Here is a 27,712-nt window from a genome sequence, read left to right on the forward strand (position 1 = left end):
ATAAATTAAATATATGGGCTCAAATAGCTAAAAATTGGCATGTGCATATGTATTCACTGCTTTTGCCACAGAGGCTGCATCACCGTTAAGCAAGAGGCATCACTAACCAAGCACCACAATGAAGACTAAGGAGATCTCCAGACAACACCATGTAGACCAAGGAGATCTCCAGACAACACCATATAGACCAAGGAGATCTCTAAACGCCATGAAGACCAAGGAAATAGGGATTTTTGTGTACTCACCGTAAAATCCTTTTCTCCGAGCCAATCATTGGGGGTCACAGGACCATGGGTGTTATGCTGCTGCCACTAGGAGGACACTAAGTTAACATATAAAGAATAGCTCCTTCCCTGCAGTATACACCCTCCTGCTGGCTCTAAGTGAACCAGTTCGGTAACAAAGCAGTAGGAGCTTAACATTTAACAAGAATGAACTATGTCAAAACCGAGTCAACACAGAAAAAACTAAAGCCAATAGGCTAACAGGGTGGGGTCTGTGTCCCCCAATTATTGGCTCGGAGAAAAGGATTTTACGGTGAGTACACAAATCCCTATTTCTCCTACGCCTCATTGGGGGACACAGGACCATGGGACATCCTAAAGCAGTCCCTGGGTGGAAAACAATCCACTGCAATTGCTCCTTGTACCCACAAGTTACAGATGCGGCACTTACTCCTGCAAAATTCGTCTGCCGACGGACGCTGTCAGGATTCCCCTGACCGCTGCCCCCAATTTGTCACGATTCACACCGTGATCGTCACCCCTACGTCACGGGTCGGGGTGACTTTAGGCCAACAGATGGCTATCACATGTGCAGGGGGGCTTATCTTAGTTATCCCTCCACTGCTAACAATGTGATGAAAAACACCCACAAGGCTATTGACCTCTTAGTTTCCAGCAGGGGCTTATTTTAGGTATCCCACTGCTTTTCAATATACCACAAACTGCAGGGATTTATGTATATCCCGCTTACAGTTCCACTTAACACTTGCAGCTCTCTGGCGCCCCCCTTACTCTCAGGTCAGATTAGGTACTGCACCCTGGGTAATTGGTCGCCCGACAGGCTGCCTGCTATGTACTGGCTATTGGGCACGCTGCAGCGACGCGATAAACTACTCCCACTCAGGCAGGAACAATAATTATCAACGCCGCAGTCGCTACAATATAATCCAACAGTCAGCACACTATCGCTGCCACCAGCTTCGATTAAACGGGTCCGAAGCTAACCCAACACAACAGTAGCGTATTTCCCTTCAGAAGACTTAGGGTACGGTTTTTAGAGCATGGAGAATGAACTAACATATAATATTATATCCCATAAAAATTAGGCAGTGCTTTATCAAAAATATTTTATAAAGATGTTACAAATGAGACAATTGCAAATATGTACAAGGGTAATTATGAAATAAACAGGGATTAAATGAGAAAAGGTAACACTCACATGTTCAAAGCATGGCAGGCAACCATACGTCCCAGCTCATTGGACGTGCGCAGGGCTCTTCCAGGAGAAGAAGCAAGCAAGCAAGCAGGAAGAAGAAGAAGAATGAGCTGGGGATCTGGGCAGACAGTTATAACTTCAGCCTGTAACATCCCAGAAAGGGGTTGGATCACCTCGTCCCTCCTACCTCTTCAGTCTAACTAAACTTTAAACTATTTTCTCTAATTTCTAGAACTTCGCTACAAAACATGTCATAGTCATAACAAACCCATCATTCATCTCGGATTACCGTGGGCATTCTAATGATATCAAATATGTCCTATCTGGGATACATATTTACAGAGAAAACCCTACTTCTTTACCAGATGGAGTTAGAAGCCCGTGTTTCGAGCGATGTATAGATCCTCCGATTAACAATATATATTTTCGTATTCGTAACGTAAACGGTGTGCCTAATATCTCACAAACACAGAACAAAGAACTTCCCTGCATTCAAGCGACTTAGAATCCAGTTCTTGCTGGAAAAGAGTTTACACTGCAGGAAATGCCAGTCGTAAATACCTTTGGCGAGGGGTGATGGGGAATTTGGGAGTTGAAAGCCAGGAATTTGAAGCTACAAACTGTTGCAGCATCACTCCAAGAAGGGGGGCTTAGCCCACGCAGGCTAGCAAGAGAACTACTTATGATATTTCATACCATATCGTGACACCTCCCCCTTTTGGTGTGCGCTAGGGAGGTAGAACCCGACGGTATGCCTCCATGAGCACCTCAGTAGGTTCACCCTGGCGGGACAGTCCATCTGCATTCCCATGCTCCCTGACCGTTTTGTGTTCAATGGTGAAGTCAAACTGCTGAAGGGCAAGGCTCCAGCGTAGCAACCTGCCGTTGGTTCCACACATGGTGTTTAACCAGCGCAGAGGGTCGTGGTCGGTCACCACAGTGAAGGTGCGACCGTACAAGTAGGGCTGCAAGCGCTGCAGGGCCCAGACTATGGCCAGGCACTCCTTCTTGATGGTGGAGTAGGCCACTTCCCTCAGCAAAAGTTTCCGGCTCAGGTATAACACGGGGTGCTCTTGGTCCTCCGAGTCAACCTGGCTGAGCACAGCACCAAGGCCAAACTCGCTGGCGTCGGTCTGCACCAAGAACGGTCGACTGCTGTCGACTGCTTTCAACACAGGGGCGTTGCACAGTGCGGTTTTCAACGCCTGGAAGGCCCCCTCACAGCCATCTGTCCAGTTGACAATGTGGGGTAGCTTCTTCCTGGTGAGGTCCGTCAAAGGTTTTGCCAGGCTACTATAGTGCTGTACGAAGCGCCTATAGTACCCTGCAGTGCCCAGGATGGACATCACCTGTTTCTTGGTCACGGGAGTGGGCCAGTTCACGATCGTGCCCACTTTCTCCGGCTCTGGCTTCAGGGTGTTCCCGCCTACCCGGTGCCCCAGGTAGTGAACCTCCCTCATGCCCATCTGGCACTTTCCCGGCTTGATAGTCAGTCCTGCTTGGTGAATTCGCCTGAGCACCTCCTCGAGATGCTGCAGGTGTTCCTTCCAGGAGGGACTGAAGATGGCAATGTCATCCAAGTACGCCACGGCGTACTTCTCCAGTCCCTGAAGCATGGGGTTGACCATCCGCTGGAAAGTGGCAGGGGCAATCTTCATGCCGAAGGGCATGACCGTGGACTCGTACAGTCCAAAGGGTGTGATAAAGGCGGACTTCTCCTGTGCCTCAGGACTCAGGGGAATCTGCCAGTATCCTCGACTCAGATCCATTATTGTTAGGTAATTTGCGCCAGCTAACTTCTCAAGCAGCTCCTCGATGCGCGGCATTGGGTGCGCATCCGAGGCTGTGATGGCGTTGAGCCCCCTGTAGTCCACGCAGAACCGGGTGGTCCGGTCCTTCTTTGGCACGAGAACTACAGGTGATGCCCACGCGCTCTTTGACCGTCGAATCACCCCCAGCTGTAAAATCTCATCGATCTCTTGGCGCATAATCTGCTGCACCTGGTCAGAGATTCGATAGGGTGTTCGCCGTAGTGGGGCGTGATTCCCGGTGTCCACCTCGTGGACTGCTAACTTAGTCCTCCCAGGTCGGTTGGAGAACTCGACCCGGAAGGGTTCCAGTGTGGTTTGCAACTGCAACCGCTGGGGTTCAGTTAACGAGGCGCTTACCTCCACGTCCTCTATGGACCCATTGGCCTTGGCTTGGGCCAGCATGTCCAGGAGGGTGTCTTCCTCCCCGTCTTCGGGCACGCTGCAGACCGTTAGGACGAAAGGTTCACGTTCGTGATGAGCCTTCATCATGTTGACGTGAAAGGCCTTTCGCCTACCCCAAGCGTGGTTAAGCGTGACCACGTAAGTGACCGGGTTGAGCTGTTGGTGGACGACGTACGGGCCCTCCCAGGCTGCCTGAAGCTTATCCGTTGGTACGGGGACCAGCACCCACACCTTTTGACCCACATGGTAGGTCCGCTCCCGGGCGTTCTGGTCGTACCAGTGCTTCTGATCAGACTGAGCCTGCGTCATGTTGTCATGCACCAACTGCGTCAAGGTCTGCATCTTGTCACGGAAGCGCATGACATACTCCACTATGGACACTTCAGAAGGGTTCAGCTCCTCTTCCCAGGATTCTCTTACCAACCCAAGGGGTCCCCGAACTCGCCTGCCGTACAGGAGCTCGAAGGGGGAGAACCCCGTCGAGGCCTGCGGAACCTCTCGGTAAGCGAACAGCAGGTGTGGGAGGTACCGCTCCCAGTCGCGCCCTTGAGTCTCAACCAGCATGCGTAGCATCTGTTTGAGGGTACCATTGAAACGTTCACACAAGCCATTGGTCTGTGGGTGATACGCACTCGATACCAGGTGCTTCACCTGCATTCTCTTACAGAGAGCCTCCATTAGGCGAGACATAAATTGGGTCCCTTGATCAGTAAGCATTTACCTGGGAAATCCTACACGTGAAAAGATAGCCAACAGGGCATCCGCCACCTTATCTGCCCTAGTTGACGACAGAGCTACTGCCTCTGGGTACCGGGTAGCGTAGTCTACCACAGTAAGGATATATTGCTTTCCAGAGCCGCTGGGGACGGCCAGCGGGCCCACAATGTCCACCGCGATCCTCTGGAAAGGCTCCTCTATCACTGGCAACGGGATCAGGGGAGCCTTAACAGCAGGCCCCGCCTTCCCCACTCTTTGACAGGTGACACAGGAGCGGCAGTAGTTTGACACATCTGTCCCCATCTTAGGCCAATAGAAGTGTTGAGACAGCCGGGCCTTAGTTTTGCTGATCCCCAAGTGTCCAGCTAGCGGGATCTCATGGGCAATCCGCAACAACTCACCCCGGAATTGCTGCGGGACGACCAGCTGTCTTTCCCTCAACCACTCCTTTTGTGATTCTCCGGGTACTGTCTCCCGGTACAACCTTCCTCGTTCCCAGAACACCTTCTCCTTATCAGTCTCGGAGAAGAGCGTCCCGGCAAGTTGTCTCAAACTCTCTAGGCTCGCATCTGTGTGCAGAGCCGCCTCAAACTCTTGGCTAGGGGAAGCCAGAAGCGACGTCAGGGTCCCTTCCCCACGGGAACCCTCTTGGACCTGCTCTGAGTCCACCTCTGGTTCAGTCACAGTGATGACTGAGTAGGGTCCGGAAGGCTGACAGTTATCTGCGTTCCGGGCACTCTGACTGCAGGTGACAGCAGCTACATAGGCTGTCTCCCCGGGGGTTTCTACAGACCCATCAGCCGGCGCTGCTATGGGCTCTACCTCCCCATCCACCCCCAACATTCCAGGGGCAGTGCTACTTATGGGCCAGTTACCTTCCTTGGTGGCACTGGTCACTTTCATGGCGTCACCTTCCTCACGGTTCCCATGCATCTCCCCATTTCCTGTAGCACCGACACTTGCCCCTGTTAGGGGTTCCTCAGCCGTCTCACTCCGCAGAGCGACGTGGCTGGGCACGCCTGTACCTATGGACACTGTAAGACTCATGCTGGTGTGGTAGATGGAGGCAGGTATATCTCGCCCAGGTGTTTGTCCTATGTGAATTAGGCCACTCAGTATCTTCAGGGTGCTAATGGGTTAATGATTGCAGGAATAAAAGATGACCAGCTGGGTGTTTCCAGTGTCTGCCTGGGGCACACAGATTGCCTGCCTGTGTGAGACAAACGTGAGTGAAGAGCTCTGCTCAAGATCTGTGTGATGTTAGCTGGGTGGGAGAAGCCCCCCCAGTTGTTGAGATAGCAACGTATTTGTTTAGTTAGTGCCGGACAGGCTAGGATTTATTTTTATGTTTTGTTTTTTGTGTTGCTTTCACGTTAATAAATCTGACCTGAGGTCAGCCTGCTCAGAAACCTGCTGTACGCCTCAGATTCAATGCACAAACCACGTGTCCTTTGACCCCAGCAAAGGCGATCCCAGAGTGTTTTGTCACATTGTGGTGGAGAATGCGGGCATACCGTGGCACAGGCGACAGCATGGAAGACGTGGTGAAAGCCTTAGTACAGTCCACTGCCGTACAGCAGCAGGCCACTGCCGCACAGCACGAAGCTAATCGCTTGATGGCCGCACAGCTGAAGGAGTTACTGGACATGACGGTTGCAGACCGCCAACTTCTCCAACAGGTGGCGCAGCGCCTGGTGAGCATGCCTGACGCTGACCCGGAAGCAGAGTCCAGAAGGATCCATGTGAGTCGATACTGGCAAAAGCTGACTGCAGAAGATGACGTCGAGGCATACCTGACAACGTTTGAGCGGACGGCGTTGAGAGAGAAGTGGCCGAAGGCACGATGGGCCGACTTGATTGCCCCGTTTCTCTCCGGCGAGGCCCAAAAAGCTTACCATGATTTGGACCCGGAGGTCGCTCAGGACTTTGAGAAACTGAAAGCTGAGATCCTGGCCCGGCTGGGTGTGACGACGGCTGTCCGGGCACAGCGGGTACATCAGTGGACATACCAGCAAGATAAACCGGCGCGGTCTCAAATGTTCGACCTGATCTACTTAACAAAGAAATGGCTGCAACCCGAGGTACTGACAATACCCGAAATAATCCAGCGGGTTGTCCTGGACAAGTACCTGAGAGTACTACCCCCAGCGCTGAAAAGGCGGGTAAGCCAAGGAAATCCCACGACAGCGGATCAACTTGTGGAGTTGGTCGAGCGTTATTCCGTGGCAGAAGGACTTCCCGACGACACCGCCAACCCCCGGTCTGTGCCTCCTCCTCGTGGAACCGGTAAGACTGTTCCAGGGACCACGGGTGAAGGAAAATCGCTTAAAACTGTGGGGGAGGAGTCCGGGACTGCTCGCACTCCGAGACCAAGAGTATTGGACGGTGGTCTCAGTAGGGGACCTGTTAGGTGTTTCCGCTGCCATGAGAAGGGTCATGTTTCTGTGAACTGTCCTGTTACCGCTGAACCCATGCAGTGCGACGTTATAGACTCTAGAAAACGCATGTCTTTGGTTACACAGCTAGTGAGTGTGAATGCGGGTCAAAATGATACAGTGAAACACCTGTGTGAATTATCTGTTGATGGGAAAAATGTTGTGGCATTACTAGACTCTGGAAGTGTGGTGACTCTGGTGTAAGCTAGTCTGGTGGCACTTCCGTCTGGTCCGTCTGACAAGTTTTCTGTGACGTGTGTGCATGGTGACACCCGCTCGTACTTAACAGCGGTCATATGGATTTCTACTCCCTATGGGTCAGTGCAGCACAAAGTGGGACTCGTTCCCGCATTGTTACAGGATGTAATCCTGGGAAGGGATTTTCCCTATTTCTGGCAGTTGTGGGAGAATCAGTTGCTCCTTCACGGTGGCTGTACCCGTGAATCTTCTCCCATGCCATCTGGAGGTCCCGAGTCCCTAGAGGAGACCCCACAGGAAGATGTTGCTGGGGAGGTTAGTGAATCTAACCTTCAGTACCCCTTCTCTGTCATGGCGGGGGAAACAGAGGAAACTGAGGAACTTCAGCGAGAGGCGGAGGCAGACAGCCATCTGCCTGCCAGATTTGGGAGTCCAGGTGGATGACTTCCACAGCGAGCAAATGAAAGATCCTACCCTGACTCCGGCTAGGAAAAATGTAAAAATGATAGATGGGGTACCCGTAGAACCTGACACTAGGCTAGCGTACCCGTATATGGTTCTTGAAAATGATTTGCTCTACCAGGTAGAAAAAAAAGGGGAAGACACAGTGCAACGGTTAGTGGTACCCAAACCTTATCGGCGGAAGGTTTGGCCCACGGACATATAATGGGGGGACATCTGGGGGTACAGAAAACCACAGAAAGGATATTGCATTGTTTTGTGTGGCCTGGAATACATTGTGATGTGCGTAACTATTGTGAGTCCTGTCCAGAGTGCCAAATCGCGGCCCCTAAATCTCAGTTCCGTAGCCCTTTGGTACCCCTTCCTATCATCGGGGTCCCTTTTGAGAGAATTGGGATGGATTTGGTTGGGCCCCTTCCCCGATCCGCACGTGGGCACCAACATATCCTCGTCATCGTGGACTATGCCACTCGTTACCCGGAAGCCGTCCCTTTGCGTAACACAGCTACCAAGACGATCGCCAAGGAATTGGTACAAGTGTTTAGTCGGGTGGGAATTCCAAAACAGATACTCACCGACCAGGGGACTCCCTTTATGTCGAGGGTAATGAAGGAGCTCTGCAGGCTCTTACAAATAGACCCGTTGCGTACGTCTGTCTATCACCCTCAAACAGATGGCCTGGTTGAGCGCTTCAACAAAACCTTAAAACAGATGCTCCGGAAGGCGATAGACAAAGATGGGAAGAACTGGGATTACTTGTTACCCTATTTGCTGTTTGCCATTAGGGAAGTTCCCCAGTCTTCCACAGGGTTTTCGCCTTTCGAACTGTTGTACGCCCGTCGTCCCCGGGGACTGCTGGACGTCGCAAAAGAAACCTGGGAAGGTCAAGTCACTCCCTTTAAAACGGTGATCGACCATGTAACCCAAATGCAGGATCGTATTGCCGCTGTCATGCCCATTGTTAGGGACCATATGTTACAGGCCCAGGGAGCCCAGAGGCAAAGTTATGATAGAGGCGCTAAGGTCCGTACATTTGCACCCGGCGATAGGGTGTTGGTCCTAATCCCTACGGTGGATAGTAAATTCCTGGCGAAATGGCAGGGCCCATTTGAGGTCCGAGAAAGAGTTGGTGAAGTGAACTATAAAGTGTACCAGCCGGGTAAGAGAAAACCGGAACAGATTTATCATGTGAATCTGATAAAATCCTGGAAAGACCGCTCTGCCCTAACGGCGGATCTGCCCCGTCCGGTTTGTTCACCTACTGTACCAGAGGTGCAGGTTGCTGAGACTCTCTCAGAACGACAAAAATCTGAGGTTAAGCAATTTTTGTTACAGAACCGACAGTTTTTCTCCGAAAAACCTGGCCGGACTAAGTTGGTGAAACATGAAATTGTCACAGAGCCTGGCGTCACTGTTCATGTGAAGCCCTACCGGATTCCGGAAGTCCGCCGTGAAGCCGTCTCCCGGGAAGTGATGGCAATGTTGGACTTAGGAGTCATTGAGGAGTCACACAGCGCCTGGTCCAGTTCAATTGTGTTGATACCTAAACCGGATGGCTCCATCCGGTTTTGTAATGACTTTAGGAAACTGAATGCAGTTTCTAAATTTGATGCGTACCCTATGCCCCGGGTCGATGAGTTGATCGACCGGCTTGGTAAAGCCCAATACATTATGACCCTGGATTTAACAAAGGGGTACTGGCAGATTCCTCTGGCCGAGGCGGCCAGAGAGAAGACGGCATTTGCTACACCGGAAGGTTTGTTCCAGTATGTCTATATGCCGTTTGGACTTCACGGAGCTCCCGCAACGTTCCAGAGATTGATGGATCGAGTCTTGAGGCCTCACAGACTACGCTTCTGCCTACCTGGATGACATCGTAATTTACAGCATGGACTGGGAAACTCATCTCCAGAAGGTACAAGCGGTGATTGATGACCTGCGAGATGCAGGTTTAACGGCAAACCCCAAGAAATGCCAAATCGGGCTTGAAGAAGCCCGATACTTGGGCTACGTGATTGGCCGAGGAGTGGTTAAACCCCAGATCGACAAAATACAGGCAATTCAGGGCTGGCCACAACCAGTGAACAAGAAACAAGTGCAGGCTTTCCTGGGGATTGCCGGCTATTATCGCCGGTTCATACCCAATTTTGCAGCCATGGCTACTCCCTTGACGGATCTTACCAAGGGGAAGGGTTCCGTCATGGTAAAATGGACCTCAGCTGCTGAAGAGGCCTTCCACAGCCTGAAACGGGCTTTGTGCTCTCAGCCCGTACTAGTGACTCCTGATTTCAGCAGCGAGTTTGTGGTACAAACTGATGCCTCTGATACTGGTGTCGGAGCTGTACTTTCCCAGGTGAGGGACGGAGTCGAACACCCGGTCCTCTATCTCAGTCGGAAACTGAATGTACATGAGCAGAGGTATGCGGTGGTTGAAAAAGAGTGCCTAGCCATTAAATGGGCTCTGGACTCCCTCAAGTATTACCTGGCTGGTAGGAAGTTTAGGCTGGTCACAGACCATGCCCCTCTCAAGTGGATGCACCTCCACAAGGACCGTAATAGTCGGGTAACCCGGTGGTTCCTTGCCCTGCAGGCTTACTCTTTTACGGTGGAGCACCGACCTGGGGTGCAGATGGGGAACGCCGATGCCCTATCCCGAGTGCACTGTTTCAAAAGTGTTCTTGCTCGACCGGAGTGGTCTGAGCAAGGGGGGGATATGTAAGACTCATGCTGGTGTGGTAGATGGAGGCAGGTATATCTCGCCCAGGTGTTTGTCCTATGTGAATTAGGCCACTCAGTATCTTCAGGGTGCTAATGGGTTAATGATTGCAGGAATAAAAGATGACCAGCTGGGTGTTTCCAGTGTCTGCCTGGGGCACACAGATTGCCTGCCTGTGTGAGACAAACGTGAGTGAAGAGCTCTGCTCAAGATCTGTGTGATGTTAGCTGGGTGGGAGACGCCCCCCCAGTTGTTGAGATAGCAACGTATTTGTTTAGTTAGTGCCGGACAGGCTAGGATTTATTTTTATGTTTTGTTTTTTGTGTTGCTTTCACGTTAATAAATCTGACCTGAGGTCAGCCTGCTCAGAAACCTGCTGTACGCCTCAGATTCAATGCACAAACCACGTGTCCTTTGACCCCAGCAAAGGCGATCCCAGAGTGTTTTGTCACAACACATTAACCTTCACAGAACAATCATTAGGCTAGGTTCATATTGCGTTAGTGCAACCCGTTTAGCGCTAGCGAGTTGCGCTAACGCAATGTTTTTAATGGGGCCGCGTCCCGGGGTCGCGGTAACGTCCCCGCTGTCGCAGATCCCCGATCTGCGAGAGCGGGGAACGGACTGCGGGCGCGCCTCGGACGCTGCAAGCAGCGTCCGCGGCGCGCCAGGAAACACCGGCGCGTCGCATAGCGCGTGCCGAACATGGCACGCGCTAGTGCTGCGCGTTCCCATTGCTGTGAATGGGCGCGCTAACTGACGCGTTGCACGGCGTTAATTTCGCCGTGCAACGCTGTCCGTTAGCGCTTTCCCATTAACGCAATGTGAACCCAGCCTTATCAGGTTCAGCTGGCACAGGTACAACATTTTCACCATCAATCCTAGGAAAAAAATGGTTATTAGAGGCATCATTACAAGATAAAGCATGGTCAGGTAACACATGCGATTTCCCATCATCATCATCATCATCATCAGGGTTAACGTTACCCTCATTAGTAGATTGGGGAGGGGTGTCAGGAACGTAGTATGCAACCATCCTCCCCAAATCAGTCCCCAACAAAACATCAGTGGGCAAATTATCAGACAGCCCCACTTCCTTCACCCCGCTCCCGGCACCCCAATCAATATAAACCCGGGCCGTTGGTAAGGGACAGCTGATGCCCCCAATCCCAGTGACAGTTAGGGTTTTCCCCGGAATGATTTCTTCAGGGGCCGCCAGTTCGGGTCAGATGAGGGTTCGTTCAGCCCCGGTGTCCTTGAGGCCTGTAGCAACATGGACTCCCACAGTGACGTGCTGTACGTTGTCACACACCCTCCCAACCACACCACCCACCAAAAGAACTGCTGCATTAGGTCCTGGGGCCTTGGCTGGGGTGTTCTTCTGCTTGGTTGGGCAGGAGGGACTGATATGACCAGTCTGATTGCAGGTGTAACACTTGCGAGGTTCGGTGGTAGGTCTGGTGCTGTTGGCCACGGGGCCAGGACCTCTGGTGTGTTGGCTGGCAGGGGTACTGGCATTGGTTGCAGGCTTACCCCCTCTCCAGCTGGTGGTGACTGGCTTCCGCACTTCCGATCTACGGTTGGCCTCATAGGCATCGGCAATCTGTGCTGCTTTCGTCAAGTCTTTGGGTTCTCTGTCCATCACGAACTGTCGCACCTCAGCTGGGCAAAGATGAAAGAACTGGTCTTTGATCATCAGGTCTCGCAGCTGTGGAAAGGTGGTCACTGACAGTCCTTGGGTCCACTGGTCAAAGTGGGTCCCCAGTCCATGCACCACATCACTGTAACTGTCGTGTGGGCCACGTTGGAGGGTCCGGAACTTTCTACGGTACACCTCGGGTGTAAGCTGGTACTTGGCTATCAGAGCCTGCTTCATGGCCTCATAGTCACCATCTTGTTCTTGAGGGAGGGCAGCAAACGCCTCCAGAGCTTTGCCTCTCAGCCCTGGGGTCAGGTATCGGGCCCATTCATCTATAGGCAGCCGGTACTGTCTGCAGGCTTTCTCAAAGGCCCGCAGAAAAGTATCCAAGTCCCCGTCCTTCTCCATAACAGAAAAGTGATCGGGCCGGGGCTTAGGTATCTGAGCGCTGCTGGGCTCACGTCTCTGGGCGGTGGAGGGCATCCCCCCCTGCCGGAGCATCTCCAGTTCATGTTCTCGCTGGGCTTGGCACTCGGCTCTCTCAGCCTCCCGCTCGGCTCTCTCAGCCTCCCGCTCGGCTCGCTGGGCCTGGGCCTCTCGCTCGGCTCGCTCCTGGTATTGCTGGATCAGCTGCAGACGTCTCTCTAGGTCATCTGCGGAGCCTTGATGCAGAGCCAGCTGCAGGAGGAGGTCTGCGCCCGCCTAGTTGCCAGTAGGGCCCGTATTCAGTGGTTGGACCTCTGCTGCAGCACCATGTTCGCTTGTGCTGGCTTCTGCGGCCTCTGGGCTCTGTGGCCTGGCTTGGTCGGCTTCCCATTGCACCAGAACTTCGACCAGTTGGGCTTTGTTTTTGCCCGCAAAGTCAATGTGCTGTGACTTGCATAAGGCAATAAGGGTGTCTCTCGTCTGCTGCTCATAGAAGGTTTCTCCCCGCACAACCATGGTTGCCAAATAAAAGATAGGATAGAAAAACGAAGAGAAAGGGAGGGGATAATTACCAGTACACAATTGTCTCACAACTAAAAAACACTGAGTTCGTTCTCCAAACTTATTTGCGCAGAGTCCTCGCAAGAACTTTCTGCAAGTTTTTAGTGAGAGGAATGATTGCTCAAACCAAATCACTAATGCTCTAATATCCCACCGCCTTGCCACCAATTTGTCAGGATTCCCCTGACCGCTGCCCCCAATTTGTCACGATTCACACTGTGACCGTCACCCCTACGTCACGGGTCGGGGTGACTTTAGGCCAACAGACGGCTATCACATGTGCAGGGGGGCTTATCTTAGTTATCCCTCCACTGCTAACAATGTGATGAAAAACACCCACAAGGCTATTGACCTCTTAGTTTCCAGCAGGGGCTTATTTTAGGTATCCCACTGCTTTTCAATATACCACAAACTGCAGGGATTTATGTATATCCCGCTTACAGTTCCACTTAACACTTGCAGGTCTCTGGCCCCCCCCTTACTCTCAGGTCAGATTAGGTACTGCACCCTGGGTAATTGGTCGCCCGACAGGCTGCCTGCTATGTACTGGCTATTGGGCACGCTGCAGCGACGCGATAAACTACTCCCACTCAGGCAGGAACAATAATTATCAACGCCGCAGTCGCTACAACATAATCCAACAGAAATCCTACACAAGACCACAAAAGGAGTATATGTCCCACTCAGGTGAACATTTAAAAGTACTTTATTAATGAATATGCAATATATAAAAATATAACACATATGTACAAAACAGACATGAAAAAAGGTCCAAACAGAAACTCATGTGAAGAAAGAGCAGCACATCTAAAATACCGGACTGAGAAGGTAAGCGTACCTAATAGGCATATAGTCCAAGATAACCAACATCCATTATAACTCGTAACATCCCATAATAGGGCTAAACACTAAGGGCAACACAACCTCTTTGCATGGATATCAGTGACCTATTCCCCACAAGCTGAAATTCTACCAAACATGGTGTAATAGGGAAATATCCATTGACCCCTATCAAAGGACGCTCATCTTACCCATAATCCAACAGTCAGCACACTATCGCTGCCACCAGCTTCGATTAAACGGGTCCAAAGCTAACCCAACAGAACAGTAGCGTATTTCCCTTCAGAAGACTTAGGGTACGGTTTTTAGAGCATAGAGAATGAACTAACATATAATATTATATCCCATAAAAATTAGGCAGTGCTTTATCAAAAATATTTTATAAAGATGTTACAAATGAGACAATTGCAAATATGTACAAGGGTAATTATGAAATAAACAGGGATTAAATGAGAAAAGGTAACACTCACATGTTCAAAGCATGGCAGGCAACCATACGTCCCAGCTCATTGGACGTGCGCAGGGCTCTTCCAGGAGAAGAAGCAAGCAAGCAAGCAGGAAGAAGAAGAAGAATGAGCTGGGGATCTGAGCAGACAGTTATAACTTCAGCCTGTAACATCCCAGAAAGGGGTTGGATCACCTCGTCCCTCCTACCTCTTCAGTCTAACTAAACTTTAAACTATTTTCTCTAATTTCTAGAACTTCGCTACAAAACATGTCATAGTCATAACAAACCCATCATTCATCTCGGATTAACGTGGGCATTCTAATGATATCAAATATGTCCTATCTGGGATACATATTTACCGAGAAAACCCTACTTCTTTACCAGATGGAGTTAGAAGCCCGTGTTTCGAGCGATGTATAGATCCTCCGATGGACTCTAACAATATATATTTTCGTATTCGTAATGTAAACGGTGTGCCTAATATCTCACAAACACAGAACAAAGAACTTCCCTGCATTCAAGCGACTTAGAATCCAGTTCTTGCTGGAAAAGAGTTTACACTGCAGGAAATGCCAGTCGTAAATACCTTTGGCGAGGGGTGATGGGGAATTTGGGAGTTGAAAGCCAGGAATTTGAAGCTACAAACTGTTGCAGCATCACTCCAAGAAGGGGGGCTTAGCCCACGCAGGCTAGCAAGGGAACTACTTATGATATTTCATACCATATCGTGACAGACGCATCTGCCGAGGCCTGAGAATGGACATGGTAATGTTTCGTAAACGTATGCAGGCTGGACCAAGTCGCAGCTCTGCAGACTTGTGCTGCTGACGCCTGGTGCCGGATGGCCCAAAACGCACCCACTGACCGAATAGAATGAGCCTTAATCTCTGACTTGGTAGGACTCCTGGATAGCTGAACGAATCCACTTGGCTATCGTAGCTTTGGAAGCGGCTAGCCCTTTCCTTGGTCCTTCAGGGAGCACAAACAGGGCATCTGACCTGCGGAAAGACACCGTCCTCGAGACGTATCTCCTAAGAGCTCTCACCAAGTCCAGTGTGTAAAGAGCCTTCTCGGTGCAATGTACTGGTGCCGGGCAAAGTGAAGGCAAGACCATTTCCTCATTGAGGTGGAAAGATGAGACAACTTTCGGTAGAAAAGACTGGGATGTTCTCAAAGCCACCTTATCCTGATGAAAAATGAGGAAAGGAACTTGACAAGACAAAGCCGCCAGCTCTGAGACTCATCAGGTGGACGTGACCGCAACCAGGAAGGCAACTTTCCATGACAGAAAAGACAGGGGAATGTCCTGCAGAGGTTCAAAAGGTGCCTCCTGCAAGACTCCGAGGACCAAATTAAGGTCCCATGGTTCCAAAGGCATCTTATAGGGCGGCACCACATGGGAGATTCCCTGAATGAACGTCTTCACCTGTAATTTGTTGGCAATTCTACGTTGGAACAGGACTGACAAGGCTGAAATCTGCCCTTTGAGAGAATAAGGGCGAGACCTAAGTCCAAACCCGACTGATGGAATTCGAGGATGGAAGGAATGGAAAATTCAAGAGGAGTGCGTCCTCGGTCCTTGCACCATGCGAAGAGGGTCTTCCAAACTACAGAGAGTACAAAGGAGGGCAACAAAATTAATAAAGGGGATGGGAGAACTACAATACCCAGATAGATTAGCGAAATTAGGATTATTTAGTCTAGAAAAAAAACGACTGAGGGGCGATCTAATAACCATGTATAAGTATATAAGGGGACAATACAAATATCTCGCTGAGGATCTGTTTATACCAAGAAAGGTGACGGGCACAAGGGGGCATTCTTTGCGTCTGGAGGAGAGAAGGTTTTTCCACCAACATAGAAGAGGATTCTTTACTGTTAGGGCAGTGAGAATCTGGAATTGCTTGCCTGAGGAGGTGGTGATGGCGAACTCAGTCGAGGGGTTCAAGAGAGGCCTGGATGTCTTCCTGGAGCAAAACAATATCGTAACATACATTTATTAGGTTCTGTAGAAGGACGTAGATCTGGGGATTTATTATGATGGAATATAGGCTGAACTGGATGGACAAATGTATTTTTTTTTTCGGCCTTACTAACTATGTTACTATGTTACTAAATGCGATGATATATACGCATAGACGTAGGCTTTCTAGCACTGATCATGGTAGAAATGACTTTCTGAGAGAAGCCTGCCTGTGTTAGCACCCAGGACTCAACGGCCATGCCGTCAAACAAAGGGCCTTGGAGTTCTGGTGGTAAATGGGGCCCTGGGACGACAAGTCTGTGCGATTCGGTAATCTCCAGGGGACATCGGCGACTAGTTGAACTAGTTCAGCGTACCAGGCCCTGCGCGGCCAATCTGGCGCAATCAAGATTACTGGTATCCCCTCCGCTCTGATCTTCTTGATGACTCTCGGCAGTAAAGGAAGCGGGGGAAATATGTACGGAAGCTGGAACTGATGCCACGAGTGAACGAGTGCATCTGCCCCGATGGCTGCCGGCTCGTGGGACCGAGCTATGAAGTTGGGAACCTTGGAATTTAGCCGTGAGGCCATCAGATCCACGTCCGGGGTTCCCCAACGACAGCAGACCTGGTGGAAGATCTCTGGATGGAGAGACCACTCTCTGGAGTCGAGACCTTGACGGCTGAGGAAGTCTGCTTCCCAATTTTCCACTCTCGGGATGTGAACCGCTGAGATCATTGAGCGGTTTTCCTCGGCCCAGCGGAGAATGTGGCCTACCTCGGTCATTGCTGCCTTGCTGCGTGTTCCCCCCTGCCGGTTGATGTATGCCACTGCCGTGGCATTGCGGACTCAATCCTGATGGGACGACCCACCAGGAAGGGATGGAATTGGAGAAGAGCCAACCTGATTGCCCGTATTTCAAGGATGTTGATGGGCAGGCGTGCTTCCTGAAGAGACCAGCAGCCCTGAGCAGCGTGATGGTGGAACACTGCTCCCCAGCCCAGAAGACTAGCATCTGTTGTTACAACTAGCCAATGTACTGGGAGAAAAGACTTCCCTTGATTCAGGGAGGACTTCAAAGTCCACCACCTTAGAGACTGTCTGACTCGCTGGGGAAGGAGGAAACGACGATCGAGAGAGGACGGGTTCCTGTCCCACACATCCAGGAGAGCATGTTGTAAGGGGCGGAGTTGTAGTTGAGCGAATGGGACCGCCTCCGTAGCTGCTACCATCCTGCCGAGGACTCCCATACTGAAACGTAGAGAGTGAGAATGAGGTTGGGAGAACTTCTGAGCTTCCCGTTGTAAGGCTGAGATCTTTTCCGGGGGAAGAAGTACCATTCCCTGGAACGAGTCCAGTATCATTCCTAGAAAGGAAATTCGCTGAGCCGGTACTGGGGAAGATTTTTTGAAGTTTATCTTCCAACCCAGGCGAGAAAGAGTATCTATTGTGATGGTCACGACCTCCTTGCAGGTGCGGAAAGAGGGGCCTTTGATTAGGCTATCGTCTAGATACGGTAACACCACCACACCTCGGGTATGGAGGATGGCCACGGTGGCCGCCATGACCTTGGTGAATACCCTGGGAGCGGTAGCGAGGCCGCAGGGCAGAGCAGCAAATTGAAAGTGATTTTCCTGGACTGCGAAGCGAAGAAACCTTAGGTGAGAAGGTAGGAATGTGGAGGTACGTGTCCTGGATGTCTATGGACGCCAGGAACTCGCCTTTCTCCATGCAGGCAATGACAGAACAAAGCGATTCCATCCGGAACCATTGCACCCTGACAAACTTGTTCAGCAGTTTTAGGTCCAGTATGGGCCGTTCTGTACGTCCTTATATGGAACAATGAACAGGTTTGAATAAAAACCTTGAAACCTTTCGCTTTGAGGAACCGGGATAATAACCCCGTCTTCTTTTAGAGAGCTTATGGCCTGGAAGAACTGTGATGCCTTTGCCCTGGGAGGAGAAGACAGGAAAAAGCGATTTGGTGGAAGAGAGTAGAATTCTATCTTGTATCCGGAGAACACTAGGTCGTGGACCCATTCGTCGTGAACGACCGAGAGCCACGCGTCGCTGAAGGAAAGCAGGCGGCCGCCTACTTTGAGGGTGTCCTCCGGATACTGCAGGGAGTCATTGTGTGGGAGACCTGCCCGGTCTGGACCCTTTGGACCCTGACTGCCTAGGCCTGCCTCTCCAAAAGGGGGAAGGTTTGTAAGAGGTCTGAGGACCTCTATCCCTACGTTGTGCACAGCCAGGTCCGGAAGATGTGGAAGTAGAAGACCAATTTGAGTTGAAGCAAAAAAATCGGGACTGAGCCTGCTGCTGGTTCCGAAAGGGTCTCTGTTATGGAAGAAATTTACCCTTCCCTCCAGTGGCGTCGGAAATTAATTGGTCGAGCTTTTCACCAAAAAGGCAACCGCTCTGATATGGAAGAGATGTCAATGACTTTTTGGAAGCCGAATCCGCATGCCAGTCCCTGAGCCGTAAGGACCTTCTGATGGTGACGGCGTTTGCTGCTGCTTGCGAAGCACAGTTAGCAGCGTCCAAGAATGCGGTAACTACAGAATCTCCAGCTCTGGCTATCTGAGTAGAGAGGTCTGCTATCTCGGGGCGGAGGTCGGTATCCTGCACCGCTGCAGACAAGACCTCAGCCCAGTGGGTCATAGCCTTAGCCACCCACGTAGCAGCAAAAGATGGGAAGAGTGCGGCTGCTGGGGCTTCAAAGGCTGAACGCGCCATATTGTTGATCTGACGATCGGTTGGGTTTTTAATAGAGGCGCCCTCCGAAGAGGATAAAATAGATTTAGTAGCCAGGTGTGATACCGGAGGATCTACCGGGGGAGATTGCGACCAATCTTTTCTTAGATCCTGGACAAAGGGACATTTTGATTCCATTGTCTTCTGCCCTGTGAATCCTTTATCGGCATTGATAAAATAATCCCCCCAGCAAGGGGAGGGGACTGGGACAAATTAATCCTGCAAAAAGAGAGCAGGTGGTTATTCACCCTTAGAACTGTGCAGCCAGCAGGCATGAATGAGTTACAACCCTATAGTTGTTTTCTATAGAATCCACACCACTTCCCCATCTGTACATCACACCTTGGAGATCAAGGGACTTTCGATGAGGGATAGCCACCGTGGAGTGGGGGCGCCATTGCGCAGGTATTTAGGGTGCCAACCCCCTCGTTAGGCAGCTGCTCAGTTGGTAGGGTGAGATGACCCCCCCAGAAGTATGTTCAATACTATGTACTGCTTGTATATCTACTTTCCTATCTCCCATGCACTATTTAGGGACAAGATAGGGTTATGCAGTTAGGGACAGCCTCCGTTGAGTGGGGGCGCCTTTTCTCTGCGTATTCCTCTTCTAGGGTGCCAACCTCCACGACAGGCAGGGCACAGATAGAAAATAGGTTTTGTTCCCTATAGGGTCTGCAGGTTCCCCTGCACATCCCCTGCACTCTCTGTTTCTCATTAGAATATAGGTCTGTGGTGTCGCGTCTAAGTAAATGAATTCACAGCCATTTTTCTCCTTTCTCTGTTTTATTTAATACGTTTTTTTGTATAAAAATCTACCTCTCTTCCTTGCCCATTAGAGGTCTTTTCACCTCAGGCCATGTTATTCCCTGATTTGTTGTCATTTTATTATTGGTATGGGTTAATTCTGTATCATGCCACTTTGGGAATGGGTCGGTGCTTATTTTTAAGTATCCGCCCTATTGTAGGGCTGAGTCCATAAGGGGCGTTTGCTTATATACATTTCTACACCCGCATGGGGTGCAGCCCTATCCGGGATTTTCATGTTCATCTACTTGGATAACATGTCCCACATTATTGGTACGGTGACGGGCTAGCCATTGATCTGGTTTACGCCGCATGCGCACTTCAGGGGAACTGAGCGTTCCACCTGCGTGCCCTGCTTGCGTTCCAAGCATACCAGACGAGCAACCTACCACACCGGAAGTACTTCACATGACCCCAGACGCGTCACACGCCAGGAGTTTTCTGGACGCGCTAGAGGTCCGAGCATTTAAATTACACAGGAGTGAGGGAGATCGATAAGGCGGCTTAGTCATACCCTGCTACTCCCCTGATGATTCCGGTAGGATGAAACGCGTCGGGAGACGCTGTCTTACGTCACAGCCTCACTATTACCCCACCACATTGAATGTCTCCACCATGGCAGAGCATACCGTCAGACTCTGGTGAGATGTACCCACAGCAGTGGGCTGTATGTGTGGTGAGATTTGCCCGCAGCAGTGGGCGGCACCTGGTTGTGCATTCTGCATGTATACATTAGCTAAGGGAGCACCCAGAGAGGATGCTGCTTCCATGCAAAAAGGTATAAGGAACACACTGGCCACATTTGGAACGCTCATTAGCATAGCAATGAGGATACATGGTTCCGTTTTACATGTGGTTTAGTGCACTATGTATTTATATTTTTTTCTGAGGCATTAGTGACGTGCTGCTTGTTTATTGACTGGTACTATAACCCGGTGTACTTTGGCAAAAGTAACGGGTGGTGGCGTTCTGTGCGCTCTGTAGCAATATTTGCACAATAATAGGGGTCTTTAAAGGCTAGACTCTCTGTCTATGGTGTTGTCTGCGCTATTCATTACGTGGACATTGTCCCCAATGATGTACATGGGCCACCACATTATTGCAGCAATAGATCATTGAGAGGTATGCATAGTTAATGGCATCCCTATTTCTTTGAATTATTTGCTACCCCTGTCAGTCTCTATTGACTATATTGAGACTATTAGTACAGTCAATTTTTAATTGCTGTGTGTCTACGTCTCTTTTTCTTCCCCTTTCTGTGTTAGGTTAAGGGCACATTTAATCACAGGTCCCTGGTCCTTTTTCTTTGTTATTTTGTATGTATTAGTCCATGTTTTATTTTAGTATTTAATAAAAGCTAAGTTTTACTAGTATCCAACCACTATTGCTGTTGATTGAGACATAGTAGCCTTGAGGAGAGCGCTTACTAGCAGGGGAAGGGTTAAGCTATATATCTGCAGCTTACCCAGGTCCTGTGTCTTGAGTCCCAAGGGGAGGTCCGCAATGTATGGTCCTGAAGGCCGTAGATCGGTATCCAGAGATTAGGAGAGCTGGATCAGCGCTGCAGGATCAGCGCTGTGGGTGTACCAAGATGGCAGCCGAGATCTCTGAGAGCGCTTCTCAGGGAACGAGAAGAGCTGGAAAAGATGGGCGTCGGTAATTGCCGTTGGGCGTGGCCAAGAACTCCGGCCTGTATGAAGGAGAAAAGCCGGGGACTAAATTTGAAAAACTTGCGGTTGTGGCCTGCGGCGTCGCGACTGCTATTAGTGCCATCCTGAGCCACGCTCCTTCATAAAAAAGCCACGCTGCGGACTACCCACGGACCCAGGCTTTATGCCCTGCTAGTGCGGACCGTCCATACCCCGGGGACCAGGACTTCCCCCCCCCCCCCAGCGCCTTGGCCCCACACAGTGTACTCACGGTAGATGCAGTGGGCCGGTGCTCAATCCACCGTCGCCATAGACAGGGAGGGGGTGGAGAGCTTCTGCCGCCTTGCATCATCCGCTTCATCAGTGGTGATGCAGAGGGGGGCTGCACGGATGCCATACATAATATGTCCGGCTATGCACCTGGCTCGGCTCCAGGAGAGGTAGATGGAGGGCTACTCCATGTGGTCGCCTGCTATGGAGGGGGGAGATCGGAACGCGAAGGAACCGTCGCCCTTAAGGTGAGCTCAGGGCTGGCATCCAACGTTGCAGGAAAGGATACGGGAGGAACGCTCCACGTACTTGCCTGTTGATGGTTCAGGGGAGATTGGAACTTAGAAAGGGTCCGTCGCCCCCATTCGATCTGTTAAGGGAAAAAATAGAATAAAAATAAAAGCGGTGGGGTCTGAAAGCAGACCCAAGTGCCTCCTACAGACACTAAGCAAGAACTGGTTCACTTAGAGCCAGCAGGAGGGTGTATACTGCAGGGGAGGAGCTATTCTTTATGTGTTAACTTAGTGTCCTCCTAGTGGCAGCAGCATAACACCCATGGTCCTGTGTCCCCCAATGAGGCGTAGGAGAAATCTCCAGACAACACCATGAAGACTAAGGAGATCTCCAAACAACACCATGAAGATCAAGTCCAAACAAGTCAGGGGACAATGTTGTTGAGAAGTACAAGTCAGGGTTGTGTTATGCAAAAAATAATCCAATCCCTGACGATCCCCCGCAGCACCATCAAGTCCATTATCATCAAATGGAAAGAACATGGTATCACAAGAAAACTGCAAAGAGTGGGCCAGCCACCAAAACGCTCAGCCTGAGCGAAGAGGGCATTATTCAGAGAGGCAGCACAGAGACCAAATGTAAGCCTTAAAGAGCTGCAGAGTTCCCAAGCAGAGACTGGAGTATCTGACCATACAACCACAATTAGCTATACACCCCATAGAGGCAACCTTAATGGAAAAGTGGGCAGATGAAAGCCTTTACTTGCACACACAAATTGTAACGCTTGTTTTGTGTTTGCCAAAAGACATGTGAGAGACTCCCCAAATGTAGGGAGGAAGGTGCTGTGGGCAGAGACCAAAATTGAACTTTTTGGCCACCAAGGTAAACGCTATGTCTGGTGCCAAACCAACAAAGCTTATCTCCCCAAGAACACCATCCCCACAGTGAAACATGATCGTGGCAGCATCATTCTGTTGGGATGTTTTTTGGCAGTCAGGACATGGAAAATAGTCCAAGTAGAGGGGAAGATGGATGGTGCAAAATCCAGGGATATTCTTGGGCAAATTCTGTTTGTCAGTGATTTGAGATTGGAACAGAGGATCACCTTCCAACAAGATGATGACCCGTCGCGTCAGCAGAGGCAGCGGAATCCCTGGCAGGAGCGGTCTGTGACTGCATTGTGCCAGAAAAGAAAGGCGCCGAGTACAACAGGCAGGTAAGTTGTAGTTACCTGCCTGTTGGTGTTTAGGCACGTTTTGTTTTTCCATACAGTCCCATTTTTTGTGATTGGTTCCAATAAGAATTAAGAAATCTTCCTCAATTCACTTGTTTCTTCTTTGTCTTTAGGACACGTTTACTGACTGCATCACTAAAAAGCTTCCCATCCTGCTCCGCCGTGGTCACGTCCGCCTGATCGTCATAGATTCCATCGCTGCCTTGTTCCGTTATGAATTTACAGCCAAGGACGCCGCCCTTAAAGCAAAACATCTGCAGTCGCTCGGGGCCAAACTCCATCATCTGAGCAGCAGCTTCACGGCCCCTGTAGTCTGCATCAATCAGGTGTGACAATGGCTCCCCATCTCACCAGTACGGGACCGATCATCTCATTTTATTTTATTTTTATCTCTTTTAATCAAAATAATTGAAGCCGGTTTCTCATTGATTCGCGGGGCTTAATTTTTTTAGGTTATATTTTTGGCAATATCAGTAAGGAAAGGGAAATAAAAAGGAAATACGTTTTTTTCCCAAAATTTTTTTTTAACTTCACAAACTTACTCAAATCTGTTCTAAATCTCATTCCTCTTTCAATTATTTTTATATATCTTGCGTATGTTTTTTGTTTTTTTTCAGAGGATGAGACTGGTGGAGGATTTTTTTTCCTTTGTTTTTAATAATAATAATAATAATAATAATAATTTTATTTATATAGCGCCAACATATTCTGCAGCGCTTTACAAATTATAGAGGGGATTTGTACAGACAATAGACATTACAGCATAACAGAAATCACAGTTCAAAATAGATACCAAGAGGAATGAGGGCCCGGCTCGCAAGCTTACAAACTATGAGGAAAAGGGGAGACACGAGAGGTGGATGGTTTTTATTGCTTTTTGTTACTACACACGTTGTGTTCCTCCCCCCCTCCCCCCCCCCCCATAAAGTTATAAAAGATCTTTGTGGACATTTCAACATCACAATTTTTTTTAATAGCCGTTTTCCCCTGTAACTTGGTCTCGGGTACAGTAGAATTTCTGCCTTTACTGGTGACCTGGTAGCTCCTGCTCCCTCTCGACCTTCAGGAAACACATTGCAGGGACAGGAGGAGGAGGAAGTGCGGTTCCTATAAGCAATGCTCATTCAGTGTGTGTATATGGCGATGAGGAAGACAGAGGTGGTATTAAACCATTTCTGCCTTCTCTATGAAGAGTCTAGCCATCTCCGACAGCCGCCTCTGTGTTTGTGAGGATGTTCTCAAACGTCCTTGCGGCCGGCGTCTCAGTAAGGCTTTAATCAGTCCATATTTCGGATCAACTGTTGTCTTACTGAGCCTAGTCAAACTATAACCCCGGAATGCAGACTGTTACAGAAGTTTTCCTTTTAATACATGACCATTGGTGGTCTAGTCCTGATCTAGGTATGGTCCAGTAGACCTGGGGGCAGTCAAGGGCCTTATTTCATATAATAAAATCTCTACTCCTGTTCACCAGGTGACGGACACCATGAAGGAGATGGACTCAGTCCTGAGTAATTTGGGGTAAGACTTCCTACATACGTCAGTGCCGTGGTGTTTGATTTGGGGGCACTGTGACGCATGCACAATCACCTGCTCCATTTGCTTCCTCCTGGCCGTGCAGCATGGAGAGGATTGGGGGTGACGCTGGTCCCTCCCCCCCCCCCCCATACTGGCGATTAATTGTATCCTGATTTAACGATTTCATTACCACGAGGAATCGGTGATAAATTTGTATAATTTGCTACATGGTGACCATGGCCGCAACGTTGATTAAGTGGCCAAAGATTTCAATATGCCGATGTCACGTTGCAGAATGTCACAAGTGAATGAGATTGCAATTCAGACCATTTATTTTTTTGTACAGGCTACAGGATAAAAAAGTACAGCCGGCACTGGGCATCTCCTGGTCCAACCAGCTATTGATGAGGCTTATGGTCTCCCGGACACAGATGACGGCGCCTCCACCCCATACAGGAGGGATTTTACGGAATATGGAAGTTGTTTTTGCACCTCATATTCCACCCTCCACTTGTTACTACACAGTAGACCTGGAAGGAGTCAAGGGAATTGATGTTTCGTGAACGGTTCATGCTCTGACCTGGTAAAGAAAGTGTAAAATGCAAGAGAAAATCCCATGAAATGGGGCGTATGCCCCCAATAATCAACCTCACCCCCGTTAGACCTCTGGCTGTAGATGTTGGAGGACGATTATATTAGGAGAGATAATGCAGGATTTAGATTTGGCCTCCTACCAGCTGCACTTTTTCCCCATATATGCACTTTGTTTTGTAATAAATACTTACATAACTTTAATCCAGTTGTTTTTTTCATTAATTCAAGACAACGATAAAAGTTACAAAAAAAAAAAAAAAATTAAAGTATATATTCTTTTTAATAAAATCTGTTATTTGAGGAAAATCTGTAATTTTTTTTCTTGGCGTAAATACCGCTGTTCTGAATCCGGCGTTGGTTTTCTTTTGATCCTGTGTCTTTCCATCCCAGAGATATGACCTTTTCTTCCCTGTATAGAAATTTAGTTTTGTTAACGAACTGGGCATGAGCCACAATTTAAGGACCACACCCACTTGTACAACAAGACTAGATTTATATACAGGGAAGAGGAGGCCGTATTTCAGGAAAGGAGAGGCGCAGAAATAAAAGAAAAACAGCGCCGAATTCAGGAGAACAGCGACATTTACATCACATATAAATATCACAGATTTATGACACATGACAGGTCCTATTTAAAGGGAGTCGATCGCCACATCTGACCCTCAAACTGCTAAAACCACTAGATAGGTGATATGGAAACATGTTCTCAGAGGAACAAGCATCCATTGAGCTTTACTACCTCCTGGCTTTATAAAGGGGTATTACTATCATGGCAAATGTTCTTTGTATAATTTAACCTTAGAAAATGTTCCTTTATATTGTCTGTGACATTCGGTCCGATTTATACCGTCATCTGAATGCACACTTAGTGTATGTGCCCACAGGATTTTTTTTTTTAATTTCTAAAAGAGGATAGTTTGATGTACAAACTAAATGGAAAGTTTACAAATTCTCCTTGAAAACTGGAAGTTCTTAAAAACTTTGGGAAGGTCACTGTTTGTGCTCTGAAAACTCTGCATAAAGACCCCGTGTGCACATACCCCAATGGTGTAGTCACCAGATGTAGGTGCATGTGTGGGCTTCACAGGACCATTGACTGATAATAATTAATGCAAAGGGTGACATCGGTATGAAATCCACCACACTTCCCCACAAAACACTTTGGTGCAGATTTGGATTCTCATTTTTCCATGTGCACAATCCCCAGCAATTTTTGTTGTATCCTAAAATCCTTTGGGTTATGGTCACACAGATGTTTTTTCATGCATTGGATAGTTGGTGTTTATTTTCATTGCACAAATCTTCAGCAGCAGCAGCGCTATGCATTAGATCCCCACAAATTATTATAGCGCCATTTATTCCATGGCGCTTTACATGTGAGGAGGGCTATACATAATAAAAACAAGTACAATAATCTTGAACAATACAAGTCACAACTGGTACAGGAGGAGAGAGGACCCTGCCCGCGAGGGCTCACAGTCTACAAGGGATGGGTGAGAATACAGTAGATGAGGATAGAGCTGGTCGTGCAGTGGTTTAGTCGATCGGTGGTTATTGCAGGTTGTAGGCTTGTCGGAAGAGGTGGGTCTTCAGGTTCTTTTTGAAGGAATGTCGTCTACTCATGGACACTGACCTGTAGTGCGGAGATTTAAGTCCTTCATACAGAATCAGCGCAGCTATTACCCTTTGTAACGACAAAGAAAATCTGCACCAAGTCTGCATGTAATGTGTGCATTTTGCTGTAGAAAAATCCACATCAGATAGGCAACCTGTGAACTTCGCTTATGTTCACACAAAGGTTTGGGACTTTGGTCAGCAGGTAACACCTACTTCTCTTAGATGTGGCCTCATGGTGCAAAAGTTCCAGAAAATCACCATCAATCACCTTGTTAATTTAGTGTTGTAAGGTGGCAGCACCTAGGAGCTCCAAAAAAAAATCAGTCTGTGACCTCCTGATAATGGAAAACGACCTAATTTTGTATTATTTTGGGTTCAGATGGGTGCGACTTGCAGTCCATACACAGAGTACAATGCCCAGACTGACCGCAAGCCTCCTGACCTTCAACCCATAGACACATATGTAGGCCGTAACAACCGGTCAGTCCGGGCACTGCAGTGTATACGGACCGTGAGATACATTGGTGTGAGCCTGGCCTTACGGTGTGCGGGATGTACCTGGATTATTCTGCACATAATGGAGATGTAAAATGTCTAAGTTTCTGCTCAAAGATGGAGCTGCAAAGTGTTCCTAATGGCAGCCATAAACCTCAGATAGCGCCCAGCAGACTGCTATACCACCCGAGCCTTCTAGACCCAAAGAAGTCTGCAGACCCCCATGCCTGGAAGATTATTGAATGCATTAAGTCTTTGGGTTCAGACAGCTTTGCCCTTAGCCATGTTGGACTTTAAGGTTTTGAATCCTCCCCAAAATGGAAACAAAAATAAATTGTAAAAACGAACCCATGGAATCAAAATAGAGGATGACTGGATTAAGCACGCTGATGAAAAACGGTCATGTGCAAAGAAAAAAGGAAATGGGGCCTAATAGAAAGTAAACACCGATTTTTAAGTGGCTTTTGAAGCACATTACGCTCTA

General features: G+C 49.2%; 1 protein-coding gene across 2 annotated transcripts in view; it reads left to right on the plus strand.

Annotated features, from left to right (window-relative positions):
• The window catches only part of XRCC3 (X-ray repair cross complementing 3), a 51,588-nt gene extending 26,271 nt beyond the window's left edge, over positions 1-25,317 (plus strand). For both annotated transcript variants that reach the window (XM_069734507.1, XM_069734516.1), the window contains exons 6-8: positions 23,118-23,330; positions 24,479-24,525; positions 24,869-25,317. In XM_069734507.1, coding sequence (XP_069590608.1) covers positions 23,118-23,330; positions 24,479-24,525; positions 24,869-25,085 — 477 coding nt within the window. In that variant the 3' untranslated portion in view covers positions 25,086-25,317. The remainder of the gene's footprint in view (positions 1-23,117; positions 23,331-24,478; positions 24,526-24,868) is intronic.
• Positions 25,318-27,712: the final 2,395 nt, after the last annotated feature.

The sequence above is a fragment of the Ranitomeya imitator genome, chromosome 1 (assembly GCF_032444005.1).
Source record: "Ranitomeya imitator isolate aRanImi1 chromosome 1, aRanImi1.pri, whole genome shotgun sequence".
In the NCBI taxonomy this organism is placed as follows: Eukaryota; Metazoa; Chordata; class Amphibia; order Anura; family Dendrobatidae; genus Ranitomeya; species Ranitomeya imitator.